Source organism: Oncorhynchus clarkii, chromosome 16 (genome assembly GCF_045791955.1).
Source record: "Oncorhynchus clarkii lewisi isolate Uvic-CL-2024 chromosome 16, UVic_Ocla_1.0, whole genome shotgun sequence".
Classification (NCBI taxonomy): Eukaryota; Metazoa; Chordata; class Actinopteri; order Salmoniformes; family Salmonidae; genus Oncorhynchus; species Oncorhynchus clarkii.
The window spans coordinates 16,452,378-16,477,591 of NC_092162.1; the positions used below are offsets into that span (position 1 = coordinate 16,452,378).

At 43.0% G+C, this 25,214-nt stretch overlaps 1 protein-coding gene across 1 annotated transcript in view; it reads right to left on the reverse strand.

The window, feature by feature from the left end:
• Positions 1-25,032, reverse strand: part of LOC139367472 (formin-like protein 1) — a 51,998-nt gene extending 26,966 nt beyond the window's left edge. The window contains exon 1 of the mRNA XM_071105689.1: positions 24,183-25,032. Coding sequence (XP_070961790.1) covers positions 24,183-24,341 — 159 coding nt within the window. The 5' untranslated portion in view covers positions 24,342-25,032. The remainder of the gene's footprint in view (positions 1-24,182) is intronic.
• Positions 25,033-25,214: the final 182 nt, after the last annotated feature.

Here is a 25,214-nt window from a genome sequence, read left to right on the forward strand (position 1 = left end):
GGCAACTATGTGTGTTTTCTATACCTGTTTGCTCCTCTCCCTGTAGGCTTTACAGACGCTCCCCACCCATTGGCTGCAACACTTCTAATTTAGTGTACCCGGCTCACACAACCAATGTGGAATTTCGGGTCTCTGGCAATGTTTGGAAGTGCCGATTTGCAGTTAAGAACGCCAAGTTCATTTCAGGACCTTGACATTTAGGCCCTGATGGAGACATGGATTTCCCTAGAGAACGCTGCTACCCTAGCTGCTCTCTTCATCTGATTACGTTTTATCTCATAGTCCAAGAGCATCTGGTCGTCGCAGTGGTGGCACAGGGCTACTCGTTTCTCCTAACTGGAGATTTTCTGTTTTCCCCCTCCCTCACCTGTCCATTTCCTCATTTGAATTCCATGCTGTCACTGTCACTTGTCCACTCAAGCTTTGCATTGTTGTCATCGATCGCCCACCAAGTGCCCTTGGAGAGTTCCTCAATGAGCTTAACACCTTGATAAACTCAGCTTTTCATACTTGGCGACTTCAACCTCTCAACGTTTGCCTTTCCCCTCCTCGCCTCTTTTGACCTCACCCTTTCCCAGTTCCCTCCCACTCACAAGACAGGCAATACGCTTGACCTCATCTTTACTAGAGGCTGTTCGCCTACTAATATCACTGCAAACCCTTTCAGGTCTCTGATCACTACTTTGTTTCCTTTTCTGTCTCCCTTTCCTCCAACCCCAGCCACTCAGCCCCTACCTAGATGGTCATGTGCTGTCGCAGTCTTCACTCTCTCTCTTACTGCTCTCTCCTCTTATATCCTATCATCTCTCCCTTCTGCTAAATACTTCTCACTCGTCTCCTGATTCTGCCTCTTCGACCATACTCTGCTCTCTTTCCGTATTTTTTGAGTTGCACTGTCCCCTTTCCTCCTGGCCGGGTCGCCCTCCTCTCCTGCTCCATGATGAGCTACCAGAACAGGGAAGCGGGGAGCTGAGAAAAAATAGATTAAAGTAAAACTTCCAGATGACATATCATCCTTTCACTCCCTCATCTCTACCTTATCTTCCTCTGTATCTGCTGCTAAAGCAACGTTATATCTCTCTAAATGTCAAGCTTCTGCCTCAAACCCTAGGAAACTCTTTTCCACCTTCTCTTCCCTCCTTAATCCTTCACTCCTCCTCCCTCTCTGTGGAGGACTTTGACTACATTCACTCAGTATATTGAGTTCACTGGTCCCATTCATACAGAACTACCCTACGCCTTGAGCTCTTCCTTCCGTCTCTCTCTAGATAAAATCATGTAACTAGTGAGGTCTAGTGAGGTCTGGCCGCTCGGCAACCTGCCCATTCGACCCCATCCCCTCCTCCCTTCTCTAGACCATCTCTGGAGACCTTCTCCCTTTCCATCATCAACTCATCCCTGATCACTGGTTGCGTCCCCTCTGACGTCAAAATGGCCAGAGTTGCTCCCCTCCTCATGAAACCAACACTTGACTCATCTGACGTCAAAAACTAAAGAACTGTAATCCCTTCTTTCTTTTCATTTCAAAACACTTAAGCGTGTTGTCTCTGATCAACTCTCTTGTTATCTCTCTCAGAACGATCTTCTTGCTCTTCTTTGTGTCACGGAGGCACTCCACACTGCTAAGGCTGACTTTCTCTCCTCTGTTCTCATCCTCCTAGATTTATCTGCTGCATTTGACACCGTGAACCGTCAGATCCTCCTCTCCACCCTCTCATGGCTGGTTGTCTCAGGCTCTGCCCACTCTTGGATTGCATCCTACCTGGCAGGCCTCTCCTACCAGGTGACGTGGAGAGGATCTGTGTCTGCACCATATACTCTCACTACTGGTGTCCCCCAGGGCTCTGTTCTAGGCCCTCTCCTCTTCTCTCTATACACCAAGTCACTTGGCACTGCCATATCCTCACACGGTCTCCTATCATTGCCATGCGAATGACACTCAACAAAAGTTATCCTTCTCCTGGTGGCGACACGCATCTCTGCGTGCCTGGCAGATATCTCAATTTGTTTTTTGGCTCACCACCTCAAGCTTAACAAGACAGAGCTGCTCTTCCTCCCAGGGAAGGCCTGCCCGCTCAAAGACATCTCCATCACGGTTGACAACTCTAGTGTCGCCCTCCCAGAGTGCAAAGAATCTTGATGTAAGCCTGGACAACACCCTGTCATTCTTTGCAAACATCAAAGCAGTGACTCGCTCCTGCAGGTTCATTCTCAACAACATCCATAGAGTATGACCTTACCTCACAGAGGAAGCGGTGCAGGTTCTAATCCAGGCATTTGTCATCTCCCGTCTGGACTACTGTACTCGATGTTGGCTGGGCTCCCCACTTGTGCCAACAAACCCCTGCAACTTATCCAAAGGCTGCAGCTCACCTGGTTTTCAGCCTTCCCAAGTTCTCACATGTCATCCTGCTCGTCTGCAAACTCCACAAGCTTCCAGTTGAAGCTCCTATCCACTACACTACCCTATCTTCAGACTATGCTCAAACCCTACACCCCAACCCGAGCACTCCGTTCTGCCACCTCTGGTCTCTTGGCCCTCCCACCTCTAGAGGAGGGCCCCTCCTGCTCAGCCAAGTCAACGCTCTTCCCTGTCCTGGCACCCCAATGGTGGAACCAGCTAGGACAGCAGAGCCCCTGCCCACATTCTGAAAGCACCTGAAGGCCTACCCCTTCCAAGAGTCTCTTAAATAATCCCCTTCCTGAACCAACACTTGCACTTGACCCCCCCCCCCCAGCTCTGACCTTGCTGATAATTACTTTAATGAGGAAAAGGGTATTTTGTGGCTCGCTGTGATTTTCCTATTTTCCATTCTTAATACATAACAATGATTCAATTCAATATGTTTAATGCAGGCCTGAATCACGTCTTTGAATATATCTATTGTTTCCTGGATGGCAGATAGATGGAAGTATAGTGCAGATGTTGAACAGAAAGTCCGAAATAGAACGTTTCCCGAAATAGAACGCAACTGCTCAGCTACAGCGACCGACAAATTTTGCAGTCTGCTAGACATGGATCGATTTATTGTAAAAAATAAACTTACATCTATTTACAATGAAAATTAGGGGGAAGAGCTGGAGAACAACGTGACAGCTATGAACGAACAACCTCCGGAGAACCAGGACAATCAAGAAGATGGCGGCGGAGAAATAACAGAGCTAACGTGGCTAACGTGGCTCCAGTGGCTAAGAGAAGGATACGGTCGATTCAAGAAGAACACAGAAAGTTCCACGAGAAATGGACAGACAAGTATTTTTTTGTACGACATAATGGGACTAGCTCACTTTGTCTTATTATACAAGGTAGTCAAATGTTTTAAATGAGCAAATTCAGAGCGACATTTCCAGTCACACCATGCCCACATTAACAAAATATATCCACCACAAAGCAACCTCAGAAACAACAAAGTAGCGCAACTTCAAACAGGACAGCTCAAAGGACAACAACAAATGATGGACAGATCTGGCACTGTTGCAGAGAAAATGACAGAGGCTACATATGAGATTGCTTGGATACTCGCGAGAAACAAGAAGGCCGTCACAGACGCGGAGATTGTCAAATAATGTTTCTTTGGCCTCAGCCGAAATATCGTATGCTGATTTCACAAACAAGCTACTTCAAAGCCACTTTTTTTATTGTAATTTATTTCACGTTTATTAAACTAGGCAAGTCAGTTAAGAACAAATTCTTATTTACAATGATGGCCTACCCTGGCCAAACCCGGATGACGCTGGGCCAATTGTGTATGTATATAAATGTGTGATTTGCTGTACATCAAATCAATTGTATGTGCTCTATTGCTCTGAATTTGCTCTCAATTGATAATTGATAATATTGGAAGAAAAAGTACAATAAATTCATGATCTGTGCAGCCCTCTGAATGATTGTCTCAACCCAAAGTGACCCCCTTACAAAAAAGTGTGAGTAACACTGTACTATACCTTTCATATGTGGTTGTCCCACCTAGGTATATTAAGATGAATGCACTAACTGTAAGTTACTCTGAATAAGAACATCTACTAAATTATGTAAATGTGAAATATGACTGAAACAGTCATGGCATTTTGTTACGCTCGTCGTTGTAAGAATGGTCGGACCAAGATGCAGCGTGGGGTAGATTAACCATATTTATTAATGATAACCAGCAACAAAACAAGAAAGAGAAAAGCAACAAAACGTACAGCCTTGTAGGGCTCAACAGCAACAATACAAAAACAAGATCCCACAAAAAACAGGTGGAAAAAGGCTGCCTAAATATGATCCCCAATCAGAGACAACGATAGACATGCAAAAACTTGACTACCCACCCTAGTCACACCCTGACCTAACCAAAATAGAGAATAAAAAGGATCTAAGGTCAGGGCGTGACACATATGGTTTACATATTTTTCATGCTCATTAAAACATTGCCCTGTGGATGGGGGCATTGTCATCCTATGAGGACATAGCCAAAGTCGTCAAAATAATGGCCTACCCAGCATTTTTAGACATGAGCCTAAGCATGATGGGATGTTTACTGCTTAACTAACTCAGGAACCACACCTGTGTGGAAGCACCTGCTTTCAATATACTTTGTATCCCTAATTTACTCAAGTGTTTCCATTATTTTGGCAGTTACCTGTATGTATTTGTGAACACTGCAAATCATAGACTGTATGAGTCACCTGAAACTCCTGACCATATGAATAGGCCATGTGAATAGACAAGCACACAATGTCCCTTGAATGCACAGTGCAGCCGGTTGCTATGACAAGCTCGTCAGTAACGCAGCACCTCAATGATTTCATTAAGCATCACTCAGCGGGGACAACCCTGCCCCTATACAGTCGACAGGCGACCCGAACTGCTGCCAGATAGTGTTCCTGTTTCACCTGGGAGCCTGGTGCTGTTGCCACAACATGGGAGAGTGTGTTTTGCTAAACAGACTTGCTTATATGTCTAACTGGATTTTTTAAAGAGGGAGGTATGGAGAGACGGCAGAAGTGTAGAATAGAGAGAGTGCATCACTGATGAAAACAGAAACTTTTCAGGAAATGTAAAAAATGTCAAATTTTCCTATTATTAACAAACATTCATTTAGGAAACTTTAGAAGCTATTTTGAAAACATTTTCTTGGTCCTAGAGCCATGACATTTTCAGAGTACATTGAGGGAAGTTACTCATTTCAATAAAAATGTCAAAAATGAAGTTACAAGGTTTTTATCAGACAGTGACAATAGATTACATCCTTCTGATGTCATAGTCAGTACTTTCACTCAAACACATTTTTTTTTAATAGCTGCTGGAGAATCAGGTAGCTACAGAGCTATAGAGACGGTCTGCATGTAAACATTATTACATTGTTCACCATGACATATACTACATGAACAAGGCATATGGTTTACTGTATGTATTCTCTCATGCAAAAGGATGAAAATAGTGTGTTTAAACGTAAAAACTGTTTACATTATAGGTGTTTATAAACAGATTGTAAGCCGACTGTTGGAATGAAGTCAGACGTGAAACAGTCCCCAATTCCCACTGATATCGAACCTCAAAAGCCATGTCTTATTGTCTTGTTGCTTTTCTGCCTACAGTACAAAACAGTGTCAATACAAAGCTTTACTTTAAGCGGTTAGGAATCATTGTTCATTGCGGTTACATAGGAGTTTAACTATGTCATATGCATTATTAAACAGTACTTACTGTAAACTGGTTCTCCATCTCCAACACATTGCCTCTACTCTTGCACAATCACCCTATTTCACGCTACCTAGACTAAGCCTTTACTTTGCAGTCACAATAGCAGGTGACCAGGAATACCACTACCACCACTTCTAGCCTGGTCCCAGATCAGTTTATGCTGTTAGTCACAATGACCACAGAGTGACCAAACAGATCTGGGACCACACTTTATCCTTCTCCGAGCAGAGCCAACCGATTGTTGTTGGTGAGGTTGGCATCTACTTGAAGAAAGGAAGAACCTGCATTCACTGACATATTCGTTGTGTTTTAATGTATTTTTTCAACAGCAGAGGTCAGAACAAACAACGTTTTGGCGGCAGCCTTCGTCAGCGTGAGGTTGGCATCTGCCATGGCAAGTCAAGTTATGTGCATGATAGTGAATTGCAGACGGTGGGGCTGTCAGCTGACAGGCCACAGCCTCTTGCGGACTCTTTCCAACTCCCAACTTGTGGTGACAGTGAGAGTTATGAATGAGAGGCGAGGCAGATGGGATCCTTCACCCCGAGACACACGCACGCCTCCCCTTAGACTCCATGTTCATTAACGCACCCACACTATCATATATTATTGTTGGGCCTCTGGCTTCAGCTGCCCGCCCCAACCAAAACACCTCCCTACTCACGCACGCACATCCTGCACTACTAATTATAGCCCAACACAGCCCTGCCACCCAGGAAAACTGGGCTAGCCGACAAGAGACTCACATATCTATATCTTTACCTCACCAACGCACTCCTCCTCCTCGTTCTCCTCTTCCTCCTCCCCCTCTTCTCCTCCTCCTCCTGTTGTCTCTGTATGTTTCTGTAACTCTGTACAAACGTCAGACCACACCACTAGAGACATTTTGTAGGTCACTCACAGTTAACTTTTTGGTAGCCTCCAAAGCCATACATGTTTCTCTCAGAATCGCTACTTGTTTCCTTTACATACAAGAACTTCCTGGACAAGCCCAGACAATGGTAATGAAAGCCTGTGGTCCCAGTGGCACAACTCACATGAGAAGTCAGACATGAGCTAATGCTGAAAGCTATTGCCCTTTTGGTTTTGATTAATACATTTTTTAAATTGTTTCTAGGTAGCTACTTGGTGTCTTGAAGCGGGCCCAAGTTTTGTAACCACTATCTATCTATACACATCAGCTCAGTCAGTTAAAAGTCATTTGTGTCACACACAGGGGGATGGGGGGAAGGGATGCACAATTAATAGCGAACAACATCCTAAATCAATGGTACAGCCAGCGCTAAATCAGGCTTGATAAATTATGTTGGATCAATAAACTGGGATTAGAGTTGCCTGGTGGCTAGTCCTGTACAGGGGCATGCAGAGGAATAACCTACTAGAGTTTTACTGTAGTTTATCTGTACAGTAGGGGCATTATGATATCAAAGTCACATGTTCTTTTTTTCTCATTGACATCATGAAGCTACATTTACATATGAGAGATGTGCATCTGTGTCTGTGGTCAAAATCTGGAAAATACACTAAGTAATTATCTGAAGAAAAAAAAAAAAAAAAAAATATATATATATATATATATATATATATATATATATATATATATATATATATATATATATATATATATATATATATGCATACATGTGCTTAGTACAGTACTGTAGACCAATTTGTTACCGTTACATTGATTGGGCCACCTGTCACTTTAAGAGTTCTATCTTCAAAGACAGTAGTGATGGGACAAACTGCACTAATCTCTAATTATATTCTATCGATTAGACCTCCACCCTACTCTCCTCCCTCACATACAGTACACACTCCGACACAGGGACAAAAACATGCACAGCCATGCCCCACAAAGTACCCCTGCCATTGAAACACCCTCTTGTTTCACTGGTGTGATTGCATATAGTATCAAATTGCTCTCATTGTCATAACCAAGTAAATGGGGCACTCAGACATTAGGCTACACTTCCAATTGTATCATTCCCTTTAAATAGACTTATCAGCTCTAGATCCGTAACTCTCTAAGGACACTGTCTATCTCGGCTATCAGGAGACCTCAAGAAGTGTGGTCCAGGCTGCCATGTCAAGTAGCCTGGGAGCATGTCGCGTCCTTCTGTTTAATTATTGTAAGCTGCTATGTTTAACAGAGGCCCACTCAGGAGGATCAGTCAGGGCAGTTAGCTCTTATTTTTATTTTTTATTTTACCTTTATTTAACCAGGCAAGTCAGTTAAGAACAAATTCTTATTTTCAATGACGGCCTGGGAACAGTGGGTTAACTGCCTGTTCAGGGGCAGAACGACAGATTTGTACCTTGTCAGCTCGGGGGTTTGAACTCGCAACCTTCCGGTTACTAGTCCAACGCTCTAACCACTAGGCTACCCTGCCGCCCCTTATCTGTCTCTGATCTACATATGTCAGTTTGGCAGTTGGGGAAAGGGGAACAGTCAGTGTGTGAGAGGTGAAATTCCCCCCAAAGGGATATACAGTGATGTAAAGTACTTAAGTAACAATACTTTAAAGTACTACTTAAGTACTGTATTGGGGTATCTGTACTTTAATTACTATTTTTGACTACTTTTACTTTTACATCCCGACATTCCTAAAGAAATGTATGTACTTTTTACATGTTCCCTGACACCCAAAAGTACATTACATTTTAAATGCTTAGCAGGACAGAAAATGGTCAATTCGCACACTTATCAAGAGAACATCCCTGGTCATCCCTACTGCCTCTGATCTGGAGGACTCACTAAACACAAATGCTTTGTTTTAAAATTATGTCTGAGTGTTTGAGTGTGACCCTGGCTATTCGTAAACATTTAAAAAATACAAATACCAATAAATACAAAAAAATCTCTATATATATACAGTTGAGGTCGGAAGTTTACATACACTCATTAAAACTCGTTTTTCAACCACTCCACAAATTTCTTGTTAACAAACTATAGTTTTGGCAAGTCAGTTAGGACATCTACAGTACTTTGTGTATGACACAAGTACTTTTCCAACAATTGTTTACAGACAGATTATTTCACTTATAGTTCACTGTATTACAATTCCAGTGGGTCAGAAGTTTACATACACTGAGTTGACTGTGCCTTTAAACAGCTTGGAAAATTCCAGAAAATTATGTTATGGCTTTAGAAGCTTCTGATAGGCTAATTGACATAATTTCAGTCAATTGGAGGTGTACTTGTGGATGTATTTCAAGGCCTACCTTCAAACTCAGTGCCTCTTTGCTTGACATCATGGGAAAATCAAAATAAATCAGCCAAGACCTAGGACCAGGCCTCAGGGCTACCTGGCATGATGACTCCTTGCTGTCCCCAGTCAGCCTGGCCGTGCTGCTGCTCCAGTTTCAACTGTTCTGCCTGCGGCTATGGAACCCTGACCTGTTTACCGGACGTGCTACATGTCACAGACCTGCTGTTTTCAACTCTTTAGAGACAGCAGGAGAGGTAGAGATACTCTTAATGATCGGCTATGAAAAGGCAACTGACATTTACTCCTGAGATGCTGACTTGCTGCACCCTCGACAACTACTGTGATTATTATTATTTGACCATGCTGGTCATTTATGAACATTTGAACATTTTGGCCATGCTCTGTTATAATCTCCACCCGACACAGCCAGAAGAGGACTGGCCACCCCTCATAGCCTGGTTCCTCTCTAGGTTTCTTCCTAGGTTTAGGCCTTTCTAGGGAGTTTTTCATAGCCACCGTGCTTCTACACCTACATTGCTTGCTGTTTGGGGTTTTAGGCTGGGTTTCTGAACAGCACTTTGAGATATCAGCTGATGTAAGAAGGGCTATATACAGTGCCTTGCGAAAGTATTCGGCCCCCTTGAACATTGCGACCTTTTGCCACATTTCAGGCTTCAAACATAAAGATATAAAACTGTATTTTTTGGGGAAGAATCAACAACAAGTGGGACACAATCATGAAGTGGAACGACATTTATTGGATATTTCAAACTTTTTTAACAAATCAAAAACGGAAAAATTGGGCGTGCAAAATTATTCAGCCCCCTTAAGTTAATATTTTGTAGCGCCACCTTTTGCTGCGATTACAGCTGTAAGTCGCTTGGGGTATGTCTCTATCAGTTTAGCACATCGAGAGACTGACATTTTTTCCCATTCCTCCTTGCAAAACAGCTCGAGCTCAGTGAGGTTGGATGGAGAGCATTTGTGAACAGCAGTTTTCAGTTCTTTCCACAGATTCTCGATTGGATTTAGGTCTGGACTTTGACTTGGCCATTCTAACACCTGGATATGTTTATTTTTGAACCATTCCATTGTAGATTTTGCTTTATGTTTTGGATCATTGTCTTGTTGGAAGACAAATCTCCGTCCCAGTCTCAGGTCTTTTGCAGACTCCATCAGGTTTTCTTCCAGAATAGTCCTGTATTTGGCTCCATCTATCTTCCAATCAATTTTAACCATCTTCCCTGTCCCTGCTGAAGAAAAGCAGGCCCAAACCATAATGCTGCCACCACCATGTTTGACAGTGGGGATGGTGTGTTCAGGGTGATGAGCTGTGTTGCTTTTACGCCAAACATAACGTTTTGCATTGTTGCCAAAAAGTTACATTTTGGTTTCATCTGACCAGAGCACCTTCTTCCACATGTTTGGTGTGTCTCCCAGGTGGCTTGTGGCAAACTTTAAACGACACTTTTTATGGATATATTTAAGAAATGGCTTTCTTCTTGCCACTCTTCCATAAAGGCCAGATTTGTGAAATATACGACTGATTGTTGTCCTATGGACAGAGTATCCCACCTCAGCTGTAGATCTCTGCAGTTCATCCAGAGTGATCATGGGCCTCTTGGCTGCATCTCTGATCAGTCTTCTCCTTGTATGACCTGAAAGTTTAAAGGGACGGCCAGGTCTTGGTAGATTTGCAGTGGTCTGATACTCCTTCCATTTCAATATTATCGCTTGCACAGTGCTCCTTGGGATGTTTAAAGCTTGGGAAATCTTTTTGTATCCAAATCCGGCTTTAAACTTCTTCACAACAGTATCTCGGACCTGCCTGGTGTGTTCCTTGTTCTACATGATGCTCTCTGCGCTTTTAACGGACCTCTGAGTCTATCACAGTGCAGGTGCATTTATACGGAGACTTGATTACACACAGGTAGATTGTATTTATCATCAATAGTCATTTAGGTCAACGTTGGATCATTCAGAGATCCTCACTGAACTTCTGGAGAGAGTTTGCTGCACTGAAAGTAAAGGGGCTGAATAATTTTGCACGCCCAATTTTTGATTTGTTAAAAAAGTTTGAAATATCCAATATATTTATATATATCCAATGTCGTTCCACTTCATGATTGTGTCCCACTTGTTGTTGATTCTTCACAAAAAGATACAGTTTTATATCTTTATGTTTGAAGCCTGAAATGAGGCAAAAGGTCGCAAAGTTCAAGGGGGCCGAATACTTTCGCAAGGCACTGTAAATACATTTGATTTGAAGACCTCAGAAAGAAAATTGTAGACCTCCACAAGTCTGGTTCAACCTTGGGAGCAGTTTCCAAATGCCTGAAGGTACCACGTTCATCTGTACAAACAATAGTACGCAAGTATAAACACCATGGGACCACACAGCCATCATACAGCTCAGGAAGGAGACGAGTTCTATCTCCTAGAGATTAACATATTTGGTGCGAAAAGTGCAAATCAATCCCAGAAACAGGTACGAAAGTATCTATATCCACAGTAAAACGAGTCCTATATCGACAAAACCTGAAAGGCCAGTAAGCAAGGAAGAAGCCACTGCTCCAAAACCGCCATAAAAAAATAGACTACGGTTTGCAACTGCACATGGGGACAAAGATCGTACTTTTTGGAGAAATGTCATCTGGTCTGATGAAACAAAAATAGATCTGTTTGGCCATAATGACCATTGTTATGTTTGGAGGAAAAGGCTTGCAAGCTGAAGAACATCATCCCAACCGTGAAGCACGTGGGTGGCAGCATCATGTTGTGGGGGTGCTTTGCTGCAGGAGGGACTGGTGAACTTCACAAAATAGATGTAATCATGAGGGAGGAAAATTATGTGGATATATTGAAGCAACAGCTCAAGACATCAGTCAGGAAGTTAAAGCTTGGTCGCAAATGGGTCTTCCAAATGGACAATGACCCCAAGCATACTTCCAAAGTTGTGGCAAAATGGCTTAAGGACAACAAAGTCAAGGTATTGGAGTGGCCATCACAAAGCCCTGACCTCAATCCCATAGAAAATTTGTGGGCAGAACTGAAAAAGTGTGTGCGAGCAAGGAGGCCTACAAACCTGACTCAGTTACACCAGCTCTGTCAGGAGGAATGGGCCAAAATTCACCCAACTTATTGTGGGAAGCTTGTGGAAGGCTATCCGAAACGTTTGACCCAAGTTAAACAATTTAAAGGAAATTCTACCAAATACTAATTGAGTGTATGTAAACTTTTGACCCACTGGGATTGTGATGAAAGAAATAAAAGTTGAAATAAATCATTCTCTCTACTATTATTCTGACATTTCACATTCGTAAAATAAAGTGGTGATCCTAACTGACCTAAGACAGGGAAATTTTACTGGGATTAAATGGCAGGAATTGTGAAAAACTGAGTTTAAATGTATTTGGCTAAGGTGTATATATATATATATTATTTGTACTTTTACTTTTGATATTTAAGTATATTTTATCAACTACATTTACTTTTGATACTTACGTATATTTAAAACCAAATACTTTTAGACTTTTTTGGGGGCTATTTTGTAAATGACATTCCCGAAGTCAAGGATCGGTAGGATAGTCAGTGTAACGAGGGTATATTTGGCAGCATGAATGAAGGATGCTTTGTTGCGAAATAGGAAGCCGATTCTAGATTTCATTTTAGATGGGAGATGCTTAATGTGAGTCTGGAAGTAGAGTTTACAGTCTAACCAGACACCTAAGTATTTGTAATTGTCCACATATTCTACGTCAGAACCTATTCTAAGTCAGAACAGCATCTGTCTGAGAAGATGCGTCACTACAGCCCCTGGTTCAAATCCAGGCTGTATCATATCCGGCCGTGATTGGGAGTCCCATAAGGCGGTGCACAATTGGCCCAACGTCATCCGGGTTTGGGTAGGCCGTCATTGTAAATAAGAATTTGTTCTTTACTGACTTGCCTAGTTAAAGGTTAAAAACAATGTTGTGGCTGGCGATGTGACATTCTTAGTCTGCAGTTCAAATGAAACATCAGAGTAGCCAGTAGAGTAAGCACAAACTGTTCAACAATGAAAAACTTTTCTTCTAAAACATGTTACACTATTCAATAATGCAACCAAACCATATTACACTCTTGAACTAAAAAAGCAATTCACAAGCATGTACAGTATATGCAGACAATTAAAAGGTTTATTTTCTCATCTGTGGGCTACACTGATTACATTTCAGCTTCAAGGCAAAAGCCCAGAGTTCGTTCATATAACAGCATGTCTTCAACAAGTAACATTAGCCTATCAAAATGAGCCATTGACCCTCTCATACGAATATTAAAGTACAGTAGGCCTTCCTTACAACATTAGAACAAGCCAGGCTTCATTTTGATCAATATCATGCAAATCATTACATGTGGTAAAAGCAAATTGTGACTGAAAATATGGGTAAAATTTGGGTAAAATCTGGGTGAATTCAGTGCAATAAGCTGTTTTATATGGAAGCCCATACCCAGTGATGTAGTCGTACCTGGAGAAGAGGGTATACTCAGATTTTGCTAAAACGTACTCTGTACTCGGAATGACCTAAAATGATAAATCCCATATTGGTCTTTCACAGTCAGGCCAACCCAAGCTGTACTGTGCAAGTAGACTAATAATAGGCCTACTATTGAGACAGATAAATGAGACTGGATGTTCTATGTCCACAACAATGCTTAAACCACATCATGAGACCACCTTTGAGGTCTAGGAAAAATCGAAGAAAATGTGTGCAGGCACCTAGCACTTGTTTGGTTATCAGTGTTTTTGTAGCACACATGAAATGTAGTTTGCAAAAACAAATGGCTACTGGATTGATACAAATAATTATGATATCATTCTGCCTACATAGGCTACATTGTTGCTAGTTAACATAACATTTAGGTTTTTGGGAAAGCCTTTCCAGCTACCACAAGACGGTTTGGCCTATCAACATCTAGCTATATGTCCTGTTCCTTAATTGCTTGAAACTTGGATGTTTTGCTTTATATTATGAGGCGTGCGGAGTCAAAATCCGGCCATAGAAATGTTGAAGGAAATATTTTATTAACACTTCCTCATATGCACTCTCCTGACTGTTCTTTTGGTTTTCAAATCAACCTTCATTCATTATCTAGCAGCCAAAGGCATTATCCTACCCACTGGGCACAGACATCAATTCAACGTTTGTTGCAAGTTGGTTCAATGTTATTTAACTGAAATGGCATGTAAACAATGTTGATTCAACCAGTGTGTGCCCAGTGGGAAGTCATATTAGTAATCCATGATAGTTGTTGCATCTTTAGATCTCCCCACTTTGCCATTTTCAAATGGATATTTCCATCTCTGTCATTAAACTGGTTGCATGTGCGGTGCAGATTTTAAAACATGTTTTCCCGTAAATTGTATTTTGGAACATTTGCACGTAGGCCTACCGCCATGTGCACAATGCTGAACTTAAAATAAGAAATAATAGTTTATTAACATTTTAAGCTAAACATTCTGATCTGTTCCATCAAATCAAATAACAACAGTGAAAATGCTTACTAACCAACAGTGCAATTTTTAAGTAAAAAATGGTATCAGGTGAACAATAGGTAAGTAAAGAAATAAAAACAACAGTAAAAAGACAGTGAAATATAACAGTAGCGAGGCTATATACAGTAGCGAGGCTATATACAGTAGCGAGGCTATAACAGTAGCGAGGCTATAACAGTAGCGAGGCTATAACAGTAGTGAGGCTACATAGAGGCACCGGTTAGTCGGGCTGATTGAGGTAGTATGTACATGTGGGTATGGTTAAAGTGACTATGCATATATGATGAACAGAGTAGCAGCAGCGTAAAAGAGTGGTTGGGGGGACACACACAATGCAAATAGTCTGAGTAGACATTTGATTACCTGTTCAGGAGTCTTATGGCTTGGGGGTAAAACCTGTTGAGAAGCCTTTTTGTCCTAGACTTGGCACTCCGGTACCACTTGCCATGCGGTAGTAGAGAGAACAGTCTATGACTGTGGTGGCTGGGGTCTTTGACAATTTTTAGGGCTTTCCTCTGACACCGCTGGTGTAGAGGTCCTGGATGGCAGGCAGCTTAGCCCCAGTGATGTACTGGGCCGTACACACTACCCTCTGAAGTGCCTTGCGGTAGGAGGCCGAGCAGTTGCCATACCAGGCAGTGATGCAACCAGTCAATGGCTCTCGATGTTGCAGCTGTAGAACCTTTTGAGGATCTGAGGACCCATGCCAAATCTTTTTAGTTTCCGGAGGGGGAATAGGCTTTGTCGTACCCTCTTCACTACTGTCTACTAATCACAATTAGTCTGTGCTTCAGTTTGATCAACTGTAGCCTGTTGATAACAACCACAGCTGCAGGTTGCCTAGAGAAGCCTATGTCCTCTGATCCCATCTGGGCATGGCCAGGGGAAATGTAACGTCATGTTTTTATAGCCTAAACTATGTATTTATAGCCTAAAATTGACAATTTCTTTGTGTTCCGAGAAAATATTAACAAATGTAGTTTATTTTCACACTTCGGGTGGCTAGGCTACCTAGGAATTTTGAATCAATAATGATTGACTGGAATGAATCAATCAACACAATAGTGATGACATACCGTATGAGTATCTTTTCAATTACAGACGCAAAGGCCTACATGATCAAATCAAATCCCATTTTATTTGTCACACGCGCCGAATACAGGTGAAAGGCCTTACAGTGAAAGGCTAACTTACAAGACCTTAACCAACAATGCAGTTCAAGAAATAGAGTTAAGAAAAAATGTACTAAACAAACTAAAGTTAAAAAAAAGTAACACAAGAAAACTACATAACATTAACGAGGCTATATACAGGGGACACCAGTGCCGGGTCAATGTGTGAGGGTACAGGTTAGTCGAGGTAATTTGTAAAGTGACTATGCATAGATAATAAACAGAGGGGGGGGGTCAATGTAAATAGTCTGGGTGGCCATTTGATTAATTGTTCAGCAGTCTTATGGCTTGGGGGGTAGAAGCTGTTAAGGAGCCTCTTGGAACTAGACTTGGCGCTCCTACCACTTGCTGTGCGGTAGCAGAGAGAACAGTCTATGACTTGGGTGACAGGAGTAGAGATCCTGGGTGTCAGGAAGCTTGGACCCAGTGATGTACTGGGTCATACACACAACCCTCTGTAGCACCTTGCGGTCAGATGTCGAGCAGTTTCCAAACCAGGCAGTGATGCAACCTATCAGGATGCTCTCAATTGTGCAGCTGTATAACTTAAGGAGGATCTGGGGACCCATGCCAAATCTTTTCAGGCTCCTGAAGGGGAAAAGGTGTTGTCATGCCCTCTTCACAACTGTCTTGGTGTGTCCGGATCATGATAGTTTGTTGGCGATGTGGACACCAAGGGACTTGAAACTCTCAACCCGCTCTACTTCAGACATGTCGATGTTAATGGGGACCTGTTCGGCCCTCCTTTTCCTATAGTACACAATCACTTCCTATGTCTTGCTCACATTGAGGGATAGGTTGTACTCCTGGCACCACACTGCCAGGTCTCTGACCTCCTCCCTATAGGCTGTCTCGTCGGTGATCAGGCCAAGCACTGTTGTGTCATCAGCAAACTTAATGAAGTTGGAGTCGTGCTTGTTCGTGGGTGAACAAGGAGTCCAGGAGGGGACTAAGCACGCACCCCTGAGGGGCCCCAGTGTTGAGGATCAGCGTGACAGATGTGTTGTTGCCTATCTTTACCACCTGGTGCGACCCATCAATAAGTCCAGGATCCAGTTGTAGATTGAGGTGCCCAGTCCCAGTGTCCTCAGCTTAGTGATGAGCTTTGTGGGCACTATGGTATTGAACGCTGAGCTGTAGTCAATGAACAGCATTCTCACATTGGTGTTCCTTTTGTATAGGTGGGAAAGAGAAGTGTGGAGTGCGATTGAGATTGAGTCATCTGTGGATCTGTTGGGCGGTATGCAAATTTGAGTGGGTCTAAGGTTTCCAGTATGATGGTGTTGATGAGAGCCATTGACCAGCCTTTCAAAGCACTTCATAGCTACAGACGTGAGTGCTAGGGGGTGGTAATCATTGAGGCAGATTACCTTCTCTTTCTTGGGCACAGGGACTATGGTGGTCTATTTTAAAGATGTAGGTATTACTGACTTCGTCACGGAGAGATTGAAAATGTCAGTGAAGACACTTACCAGTTGGTCCGGGCATGCTTCGAGTACACGTCATGGTAATCCATCTGGCTCCGCGGCTTTGTGAATGTTGACCTGTTTAAAGGTCTTGCTCACATCGGCTACGGATTTGTCTGCAACCCTTCATACAGCGAGCTTAGTTTTTGTCCAATCGGAGTTGTTGTCTCTTTGTATGTGTAGAGGGTTTTAATGCTTTCATCCTCCCTAGGGACAGGAGTTTTTCCAGGTGTTTTTTTTACCATATGACTTGTTTAGAAAAATAATCTGGTCCCATCATAGCCCATATAAAACCGTTTTTTTACATCTGATAAATTACTACTAGTGTCCGGAGTTGGTTAGGTTAGTCTACTACCAGGTCAGGAAGAAGTCTGGGCCCCAGGAAAACAATCCCCCCCCCGCAGCACTATGGGACCTATGGTGCCACCTACAAATGAAAAAACATCTCGTATTTGTATGAACTAAAATGGATGGTGGGATGGGCTTCCATAGTTTTACATGGCTCAGTACAGCCGGCAGCTACAGCGACGATTTCAGAGTGTAACAGGTTGTTTCCCCCAATTTCTGGTAAAAACTCAATAAAGAAAGTATCAAATATTAGTAAAATGTCTGTACATTTCACCTGTTTCAAAAACGTTTACAGTGCCTTCGGAAAGTATTCAGCCCCCTTGACCTTTTCTACATTTTGTTATGTTACAGCCTTATTCTAAAATGGATTAAGTAAAAAATACCCAATAATGACAAAGTGAAAACAGGTTTTAAGACATTTTTGCAAATGTATTAAAAATAAAAAACAAAAATACCTTATTTACATAAGTATTCAGACCCTTTACTATGAGACTCGAAATTGAGCTCAGGTGCATCCTGTTTCCATTGATCATACTTGATGTTTCTACAACTTGATTAGAGTCCACCTGTAGTAAATTCAATTGATTGGCCATGATTTGGAAAGGGACAGACCTGTCTATATAAGGTCCCACAGTTGACAGTGCATGTCACAGCAAAAACCAAACCATGAGGTCGAAGGAATTGTCCTTAGAGCTCCGAGACAGGATTGTGTCGAGGCACAGATCTGGGAAAGGGTACCAAAAAATGTATGCAGCATTGAAGGTCCCCAAGAACACCGTGGCCTCCATCATTCTTAAATGGAAGAAATTTGGAACCACCAAGACTCTTTGAGCTGTCCGCCCAGCCAAACTGAGCAACCGGGGGAGAAGGGCCTTGGTCTGGGAGGTGACCAAGAACCCGATGGTCACTCTGACAGAGTTCTAGAGTTCCTATGTGGAGATGGTAGAACCTTCCAGAAGGACAACAATCTCTGCAGCACTTCACCAGTCAGGCCTGTTTGGTGGAGTGGCCAGACAGACACCACTCCTCAGTAAAAGGCACATGACAGCCCCTTGCCAAAAGGCACCTAAAGACTCTCAGACCATGAAAAACTAGATTCTCTGGTCTGATGAAACCAAGATTGAACTGGCCTGAATGCCAAGCGTCACTTCGGGAGGAAACCTGACACCATCCCTACGGTGACGCATGGTGGTGGCAGCATCATGCTGTGGGATATTTTTCAGCGACAGGGACTGGGAGACTAGTCAGGATCGAGGCAAAGATGAACAGAGCAAAGTACAGAGATCCTTGATGAAAGCCTGCTCCAGAACGCTCAGGCTCTCAGAAGGGAGCGAAGGCTCACCTTCCAACAGAACAACGACCCTATGCACACAGCCAAGACAACACGGGAGTGGCTTCGGGACAAGTCTCTGAATGTCCTTGAGTGGCCCAGCCAGAACCTGGACTTGAACCCAATCGAACATCTCTGGACAGACCAGAAAATAGCTGTGCAGCAACGCTCCTCATCCAACCTGACAGAGCTTGAGAGGATCTGCAGATAATAATGGGAGAAACTCCCCAAATACAGGTGTGCCAAGCTTGTAGCATCATACCCAAGAAGACTTGAGGCTGTAATCGCTGCCATATGTGCTTCAACTAAATACTGAGTAAAAGGTCTGAATACTGGGGTCTGAATATTGAAATACTGGAATACTGAATACTGGTAGGAGTGTTGGCTCAATGAGACAATTCTGTTCATACAACCCTGCATCAAGGGATGTAACTGTCAGACAAGTGTAGAGCGGTACCTCCGCTGATAGCGGTCCAGACGTAGCGAGTACGCAAATTATATTTGAGAAATATGTGTAGACGACAGTATCTTTACCAAAAGTGTGAAGAGGCTCTAAGAGTGTACTAGAGAAAGGGAGGTCAAAGGTGAGAATGAGAAACTGCATTGCATGCTATTTGTTAAACTAGACCTAATAAAACTAATAGCAAATTGCATTTACATACAGTATGTACAGTGTCTATAGTAACCATGGAAATTAATATCCTGTCAAATTCCAGCCTTGAATTCAGGTGGAGGAGCTGAGACTTTGTAATCATTACTGTCTCACTCAGAGTCTTGATGTGCTGTACCTGGCAACCAAACTGCCTTTAGGGGTCTTTATTGACAAAGGTCCTTTGTATGAGGTTCTGTAATGGAAACCTGAGTTGGCTCCCACCGATGTGCAGTCTAGGGAGCCATCTTGGCTATCCGATAGCCTATCACCTGTCTCCTCAGTGGAGCAGAAAATAAAATCGCCGTCAGTTTCTCAGAGGTACCCTATCATTTCATACTTTCATACACGCATGTGTACACAAACATGCTCAAAGTAAATTCACACACTTGTGAGAAACTCCAAACACACAGGTAGGCTGCATCCTAATAAGGAATACATGTTTTCATGCACTCATATACAGACTGGCATGAATACGCAGGCACACACACGTACACACGCTCATCTACTGAACACAAATCCACAGATCCACATTTACACATCCACCCACTAACCCATTGGCCACTGGGAAATATGCAAAGGAGTATGCAAAGTGCAGAGGAGAGCTGCTCAATGTAAATTTGAATAGGGAGAGTGAGCAGAGTTGAGCCAAGGCTTCCCTTTAAGCACCTTGTTATTGGACCACTTACAGGACATCATCCTGATGTCTGCAGTTAAGATTCTAAACTGCTTCAGTTTCAGCACTTAACCCGATCATTATGTAACATATGGGTTGTTCATGGAATACTAATCCCGAGCGAGCACACGCATGCAGGCGCACACAGGAACACACACACACACACACACACACACACATACACACACACACACACACACACACACACACACACACACACACACACACACACACACACACACACACACACACACACATACCCGCAGTGCCACCCTTGTAGGTGATTGACATCTGACACTCTGGTATAGTTTAATAGTCTCTAATGTATTAACACTGGGACAGGCTGGCCATGATGGTTCTACAGCCGCACTTCACATCTTCATCTGTAGATCTAGGCGTTTTGCTGCACCCCAGCCAGCCTGCTTGGAATGCAGCCAGAGTAGGATGTTTGGCACAGCAGAGATTTGCTATGCACACTCAGCATTAGATGAAGAGGGGGTGGATCCGTGGGTGTCGGGTAAGGGTGTGTGTGGAGGGGAGGGGGGGTGTGATGTAGGGGATGATCTGTCTTTAGTGTTCTCTCCGCAATAGAGTGATGTAGCAAAAAAAAGGCACATTGTCGTACAGAGGAACATGTGTGCTTTTGCGTACTAAGACGATGCTGGATCGTACAGCAGATGTAACACACACGGACATGCTGATACGTATGTTATAACACATCGGACGCACACACATACACACAGGGAAGTCCACCCTGGTTTGACAGCACATCAGCTGGCACTGGCTGTATGCAAAGCTCTTGAGCCTCGACACCTGCCAAGTTGATTCATTACATTAACAACTCTGGTCTCTAGACGTTTATTCCTAGCTGGCCCCTCATAATGCCCCCCCCCACCCGGTAACAGAATTTCTGAAATTGAATTGACTACAATGGGAAATAATAGTAGTCACAAACAACAGTTGGATTCACAAGTTTGGACAGCACAGTAGAATACAGTTCAGTAAGATATAGTACAGTACAGCACTGTAGAGTACAGTAAAAAAAATATATAGTTCAGTACAGTACTGTACCCTAGAGTAGAGTTCAGCACAGTACACTGTAAGCACACTAGAGTTGAGTACACTATAATGTACTGTACTCTATCTACTGTACTGTACTGTACTGTACTGTACTGAACTCTACTCTGTACTGTACTGAGCTCTACTCTGTACTGTACTGCACTGTCCTGTACTGAACTCTACTCTGTACTGTACTGCAATGTACTGTACTGAACTCTACTCTGTATTGTAACTGAACTCTATACTGTACTGAACTACTCTGTACTGTACTGAACTCTACTCTGTACTGTACTGAGCTCTACTGTGCTGTACGTTGATGTCCGAACTTGTGAAACGTTTGATTGGTTCAGACCAACTAAATGTGGTCTTGTTTGGGGGCAGAACTCATTAAAATAGTAGCCAGTGTCTAGAATAATGCCCAAATATGCAACAAAGGATATTTCAAATGTATACCTTTGTGTACCCATTTAGGATACATCACCATGAAGACAATGACATTCATATACATAGTTATGTATTTCTGTGTAGTACCGATCAGGGACCCATGATCAAATTCCGTTACCTCAATTTCGTTACCGGGTCTATTCGGAGCAGGTATTTAAAAGTGTTTGGAAAACGTGGACACAAAAAGCTGAAGGAGATTTTACTGAAATTGTGTTACCAAACTTTGCATCTGCACAGTTCTTCCAGTAAGTGTGGTTTTGTAAAAATGTTCAGTGTAAATTGTTAAAAGTAGTCATGGTGCATAGAGTTGTATGGTTTGTTGAGCTTATAAATGAAGGGGTTTTGTCTCAGCACAATTCCGTTACCGTGGAATTTCCCATGAACAATCAAATAGCTGGGTTGTGTTTTCCTGAAGAGAATAAGCAATCCCACATGGTGAGTCACTTGGTTAACAAGCTAAAGGCCACATCTCATCCTCATGTGGTGGTATGACTCAGGTAATAGAGACATGTTCCTGACTGTGACCTGAATGACACACACATTCCTCTCAGCAACACCATTTTCAGATATAATTTCTGTCCAGTCAGTTAATCACATTCTAGACTGCTTTGAATTACAGGGCCAGACATTAATTTTGACAGAGTAACACTAACCATCAGGCTGACGTATCAATATCATAGTATGATTGTCAGTTTCATCTGGTAGCTGCAATTGGACATTGATTGACATGTGCACAAACCAACTACTGTGCTACTAGTAATTGATCACTGATGTAATTTCTATGAATAAGTCTACTTTTTTATTTTTTACCACTTTTTCTCCCCAATTGGTAGTTACAGTCTTGTCTCATCACTGCAACTCCCGTACAGACTCGGGAGAGGGGAAGGTCAAGAGCCGTGCGTCCTCTGAAACACAACCCACCCAAGCCGCACTGCTTCTTGATACAATGCCCACTTAACCCGGAAGCCATCCGCACCAGTGGGTCGGAGGATACACCATACAGCTGGCGACCGTGTCAGCATGCACTGAGTCCGGCCCGTCACAGGAGTTGCTTGTGCGCTATGGGACTAGGACATCCCTGCCGGCCAAACCCTCCCTTATCCCGGACAACACTGAGCCAATTGTGCATCGCCCCAAAGGGTCTCTCGGTCACGGCCAACTGCGACAGAGCCTGAACTCGAACCCAGAATCTCTAGTGGCACAGCTAGCACTGCGATGCAGTGGCTTAGACCACTGTGCCACTTGGGAGGCCCTTGAATAAGTCTACTTAACCAAGTTAGCCTATATCAGAATGTTAAACTGACATTGTGGGTAGGTTTTCTAAGGACACAAAGTTAGGCAGCTGTCTTCTCTTTCACCATCTATTTGTTACCATATCTATGATGCAAATCTACAGGACAAATACATACAGCACCAGTCAAAAATATGGACACCTTCTCATTCAAAGGTTTTTCTTTAATTTGACTATTTTCTACATTGTAGAATAAAGGGTGGCAACATTGAAGAATCTAAAATCTAAAATATATTTTGATTTGTTTAACACTTTTTTGGTTACTACATGATTCCATATGTGTTATTCCATAGTTTCGATGTCTTCAGTAGAAAATAGAAAATAGTCCAAATAAAGAAAAACCCTTGAATGAGTAGGTGTGTCCTAACTTTTGACTGGTACTGTAGGTCTGGCATGAGGATGCGGCAGTCATCGTCATTCTATAACTTATCGCACTCTAATGCACCTGTAAAGGAAATAGATGTGAGAGAGACTAAAAACCAGAATGCATGAAATGTTATACTGAGCAACATATCAAGCATAGCTCAGATATCAGGGAGAAATATGTTGACCCAATTGGTTTTTGGCTTTCAACACCAGTTGTTCAGTCATAGCCTGCCCTTATTAGATATTTTTGCAGACAAGGACCAATAGGCCCAGTGAAGGGAGTAACACAAAAATCAAGTTATGGAGTCGAGGAATGTCCAACTTGTCATCAATTCGGTTATGGAATTATCATCGAGTAATAGGGAATGTTAGTGTTAGATGGTTAGGAGGTGAATGGCTGGATTTACTGTTAATATTACTGCAGTGATATTGGTGGATCGTCTAACGATGTACTACTGCAGTAGTAGATATAACAAACCAAAACTAAAGTTATGAACGTGAAATTGTACAACTAATTGGGATTAGGGGATTCACAAATATCTTTTTTGCACTGCAAACTTGAATGAAAAAAGAAACCGTATGTCACAGGCTCACTGTTAATGCAGTGTAATATTTGTATATGGCAACCTTTTATTATGCCGTTTCCACTGCAAATATGGATTAGAGCTTCCTCTTGATCCATTCCCAACTGACCTTACAATGAACTCAATGAGCTTCTGTAAACCAGAGAATAAAGGAATTCTTATTTATCTTTCCACAGTCACTTTATGTACCCTGCTCGCTGATAAGCCTGTCCTGGGGATGTGCACATTTTGTTCAGCATTCTTTGTTTCTTTGTATTGTGTTGTTTGTAGTTTCTGTATGGGACTGTGTAAAAGAGAATGTGTGCCCTCACAGGCTCCAGAAACTGGGCCGTGTGTGTCTGTGTGTGGGCGACGACGACTTACCAGCACCACATTGAAGCGCTCCTCTAACTCCTCTTCGGCCGGCATGGGAATTTTGGGCCCCGCCGCCTGTTTCTGGGGGGTTTCTGAGCCTGGGGGGAACGACACTGTCTTCCCCTCCTTCCCCATTGGAAACTCCATACTCCCAGCCGCATTGCCCATGATTAGACAGAGCCAGGTACTCTACAGCTACTTCCACACAAACACGAACCCTAGTAATCCAAACAGGAGTCCAGTCCAACTCCACAACACTGGAACTCAAAACTTGTGCTGAACAAAATGTGTCCTTCCACTACTTTTCCTGTTGAGATGAGACTCCATGTGGCATTGACTGGCGACCGTTGAGAATTTCCATGAACCCAGGAGAAGCAGGCCAGCCCAAAGAATCATCTTCTCCAATGTTCCTACTCCTTCATTCTCTCAGACAGGGGAAGTGATCATGCAAAATGACTCAGACCTGTCAGTAACGTCCCTGTGCACCATGAACAACCTTCAAGAGATTGAGAGATAGCAAACAAGAAAGAGGAAGGACACAGGAGAGTTTGAGCGTGACACTCCTAGTCCTACCACAGCTGCAGAGAAGCCTTGAACAGAAAAAGAAAGGATGAAAAGTGAGAAGGAAAAAAGTACCCTAGTTCCTGAGTGGCAGCAGTAGCTGGCAAAGAGACCCTTGGGGACTTATAGGTAAGAGCCACTCTCTTCTGATTGGTGCCCACACACGACGCTGGGGCTAACTGGTCTCCTGGTAGTCAAAACGGAGAAGGAGAGAAGAGGATAAGGAGGCAGAGGTCCACAGCCAACTACTCTACCATCCGAAGCAGGGACAGACAGAGAGGGGAGGCAACAGCAGCATGCAGCATAGGCAGCTCTTCCAGAGAGAGAGAGAGAGAGAGAGAGAGAGAGAGAGAGAGAGAGAGAGGGAGGAAAAGGAGAGTGATGGTGTTTCCTTGGTCCTAGTGCCTCCATGTACAGTTAAAGGGGACTTCTCAAAACCAGAGACTCTGTGGTGTTTTATTACAGAGACCGAGGGAAGAA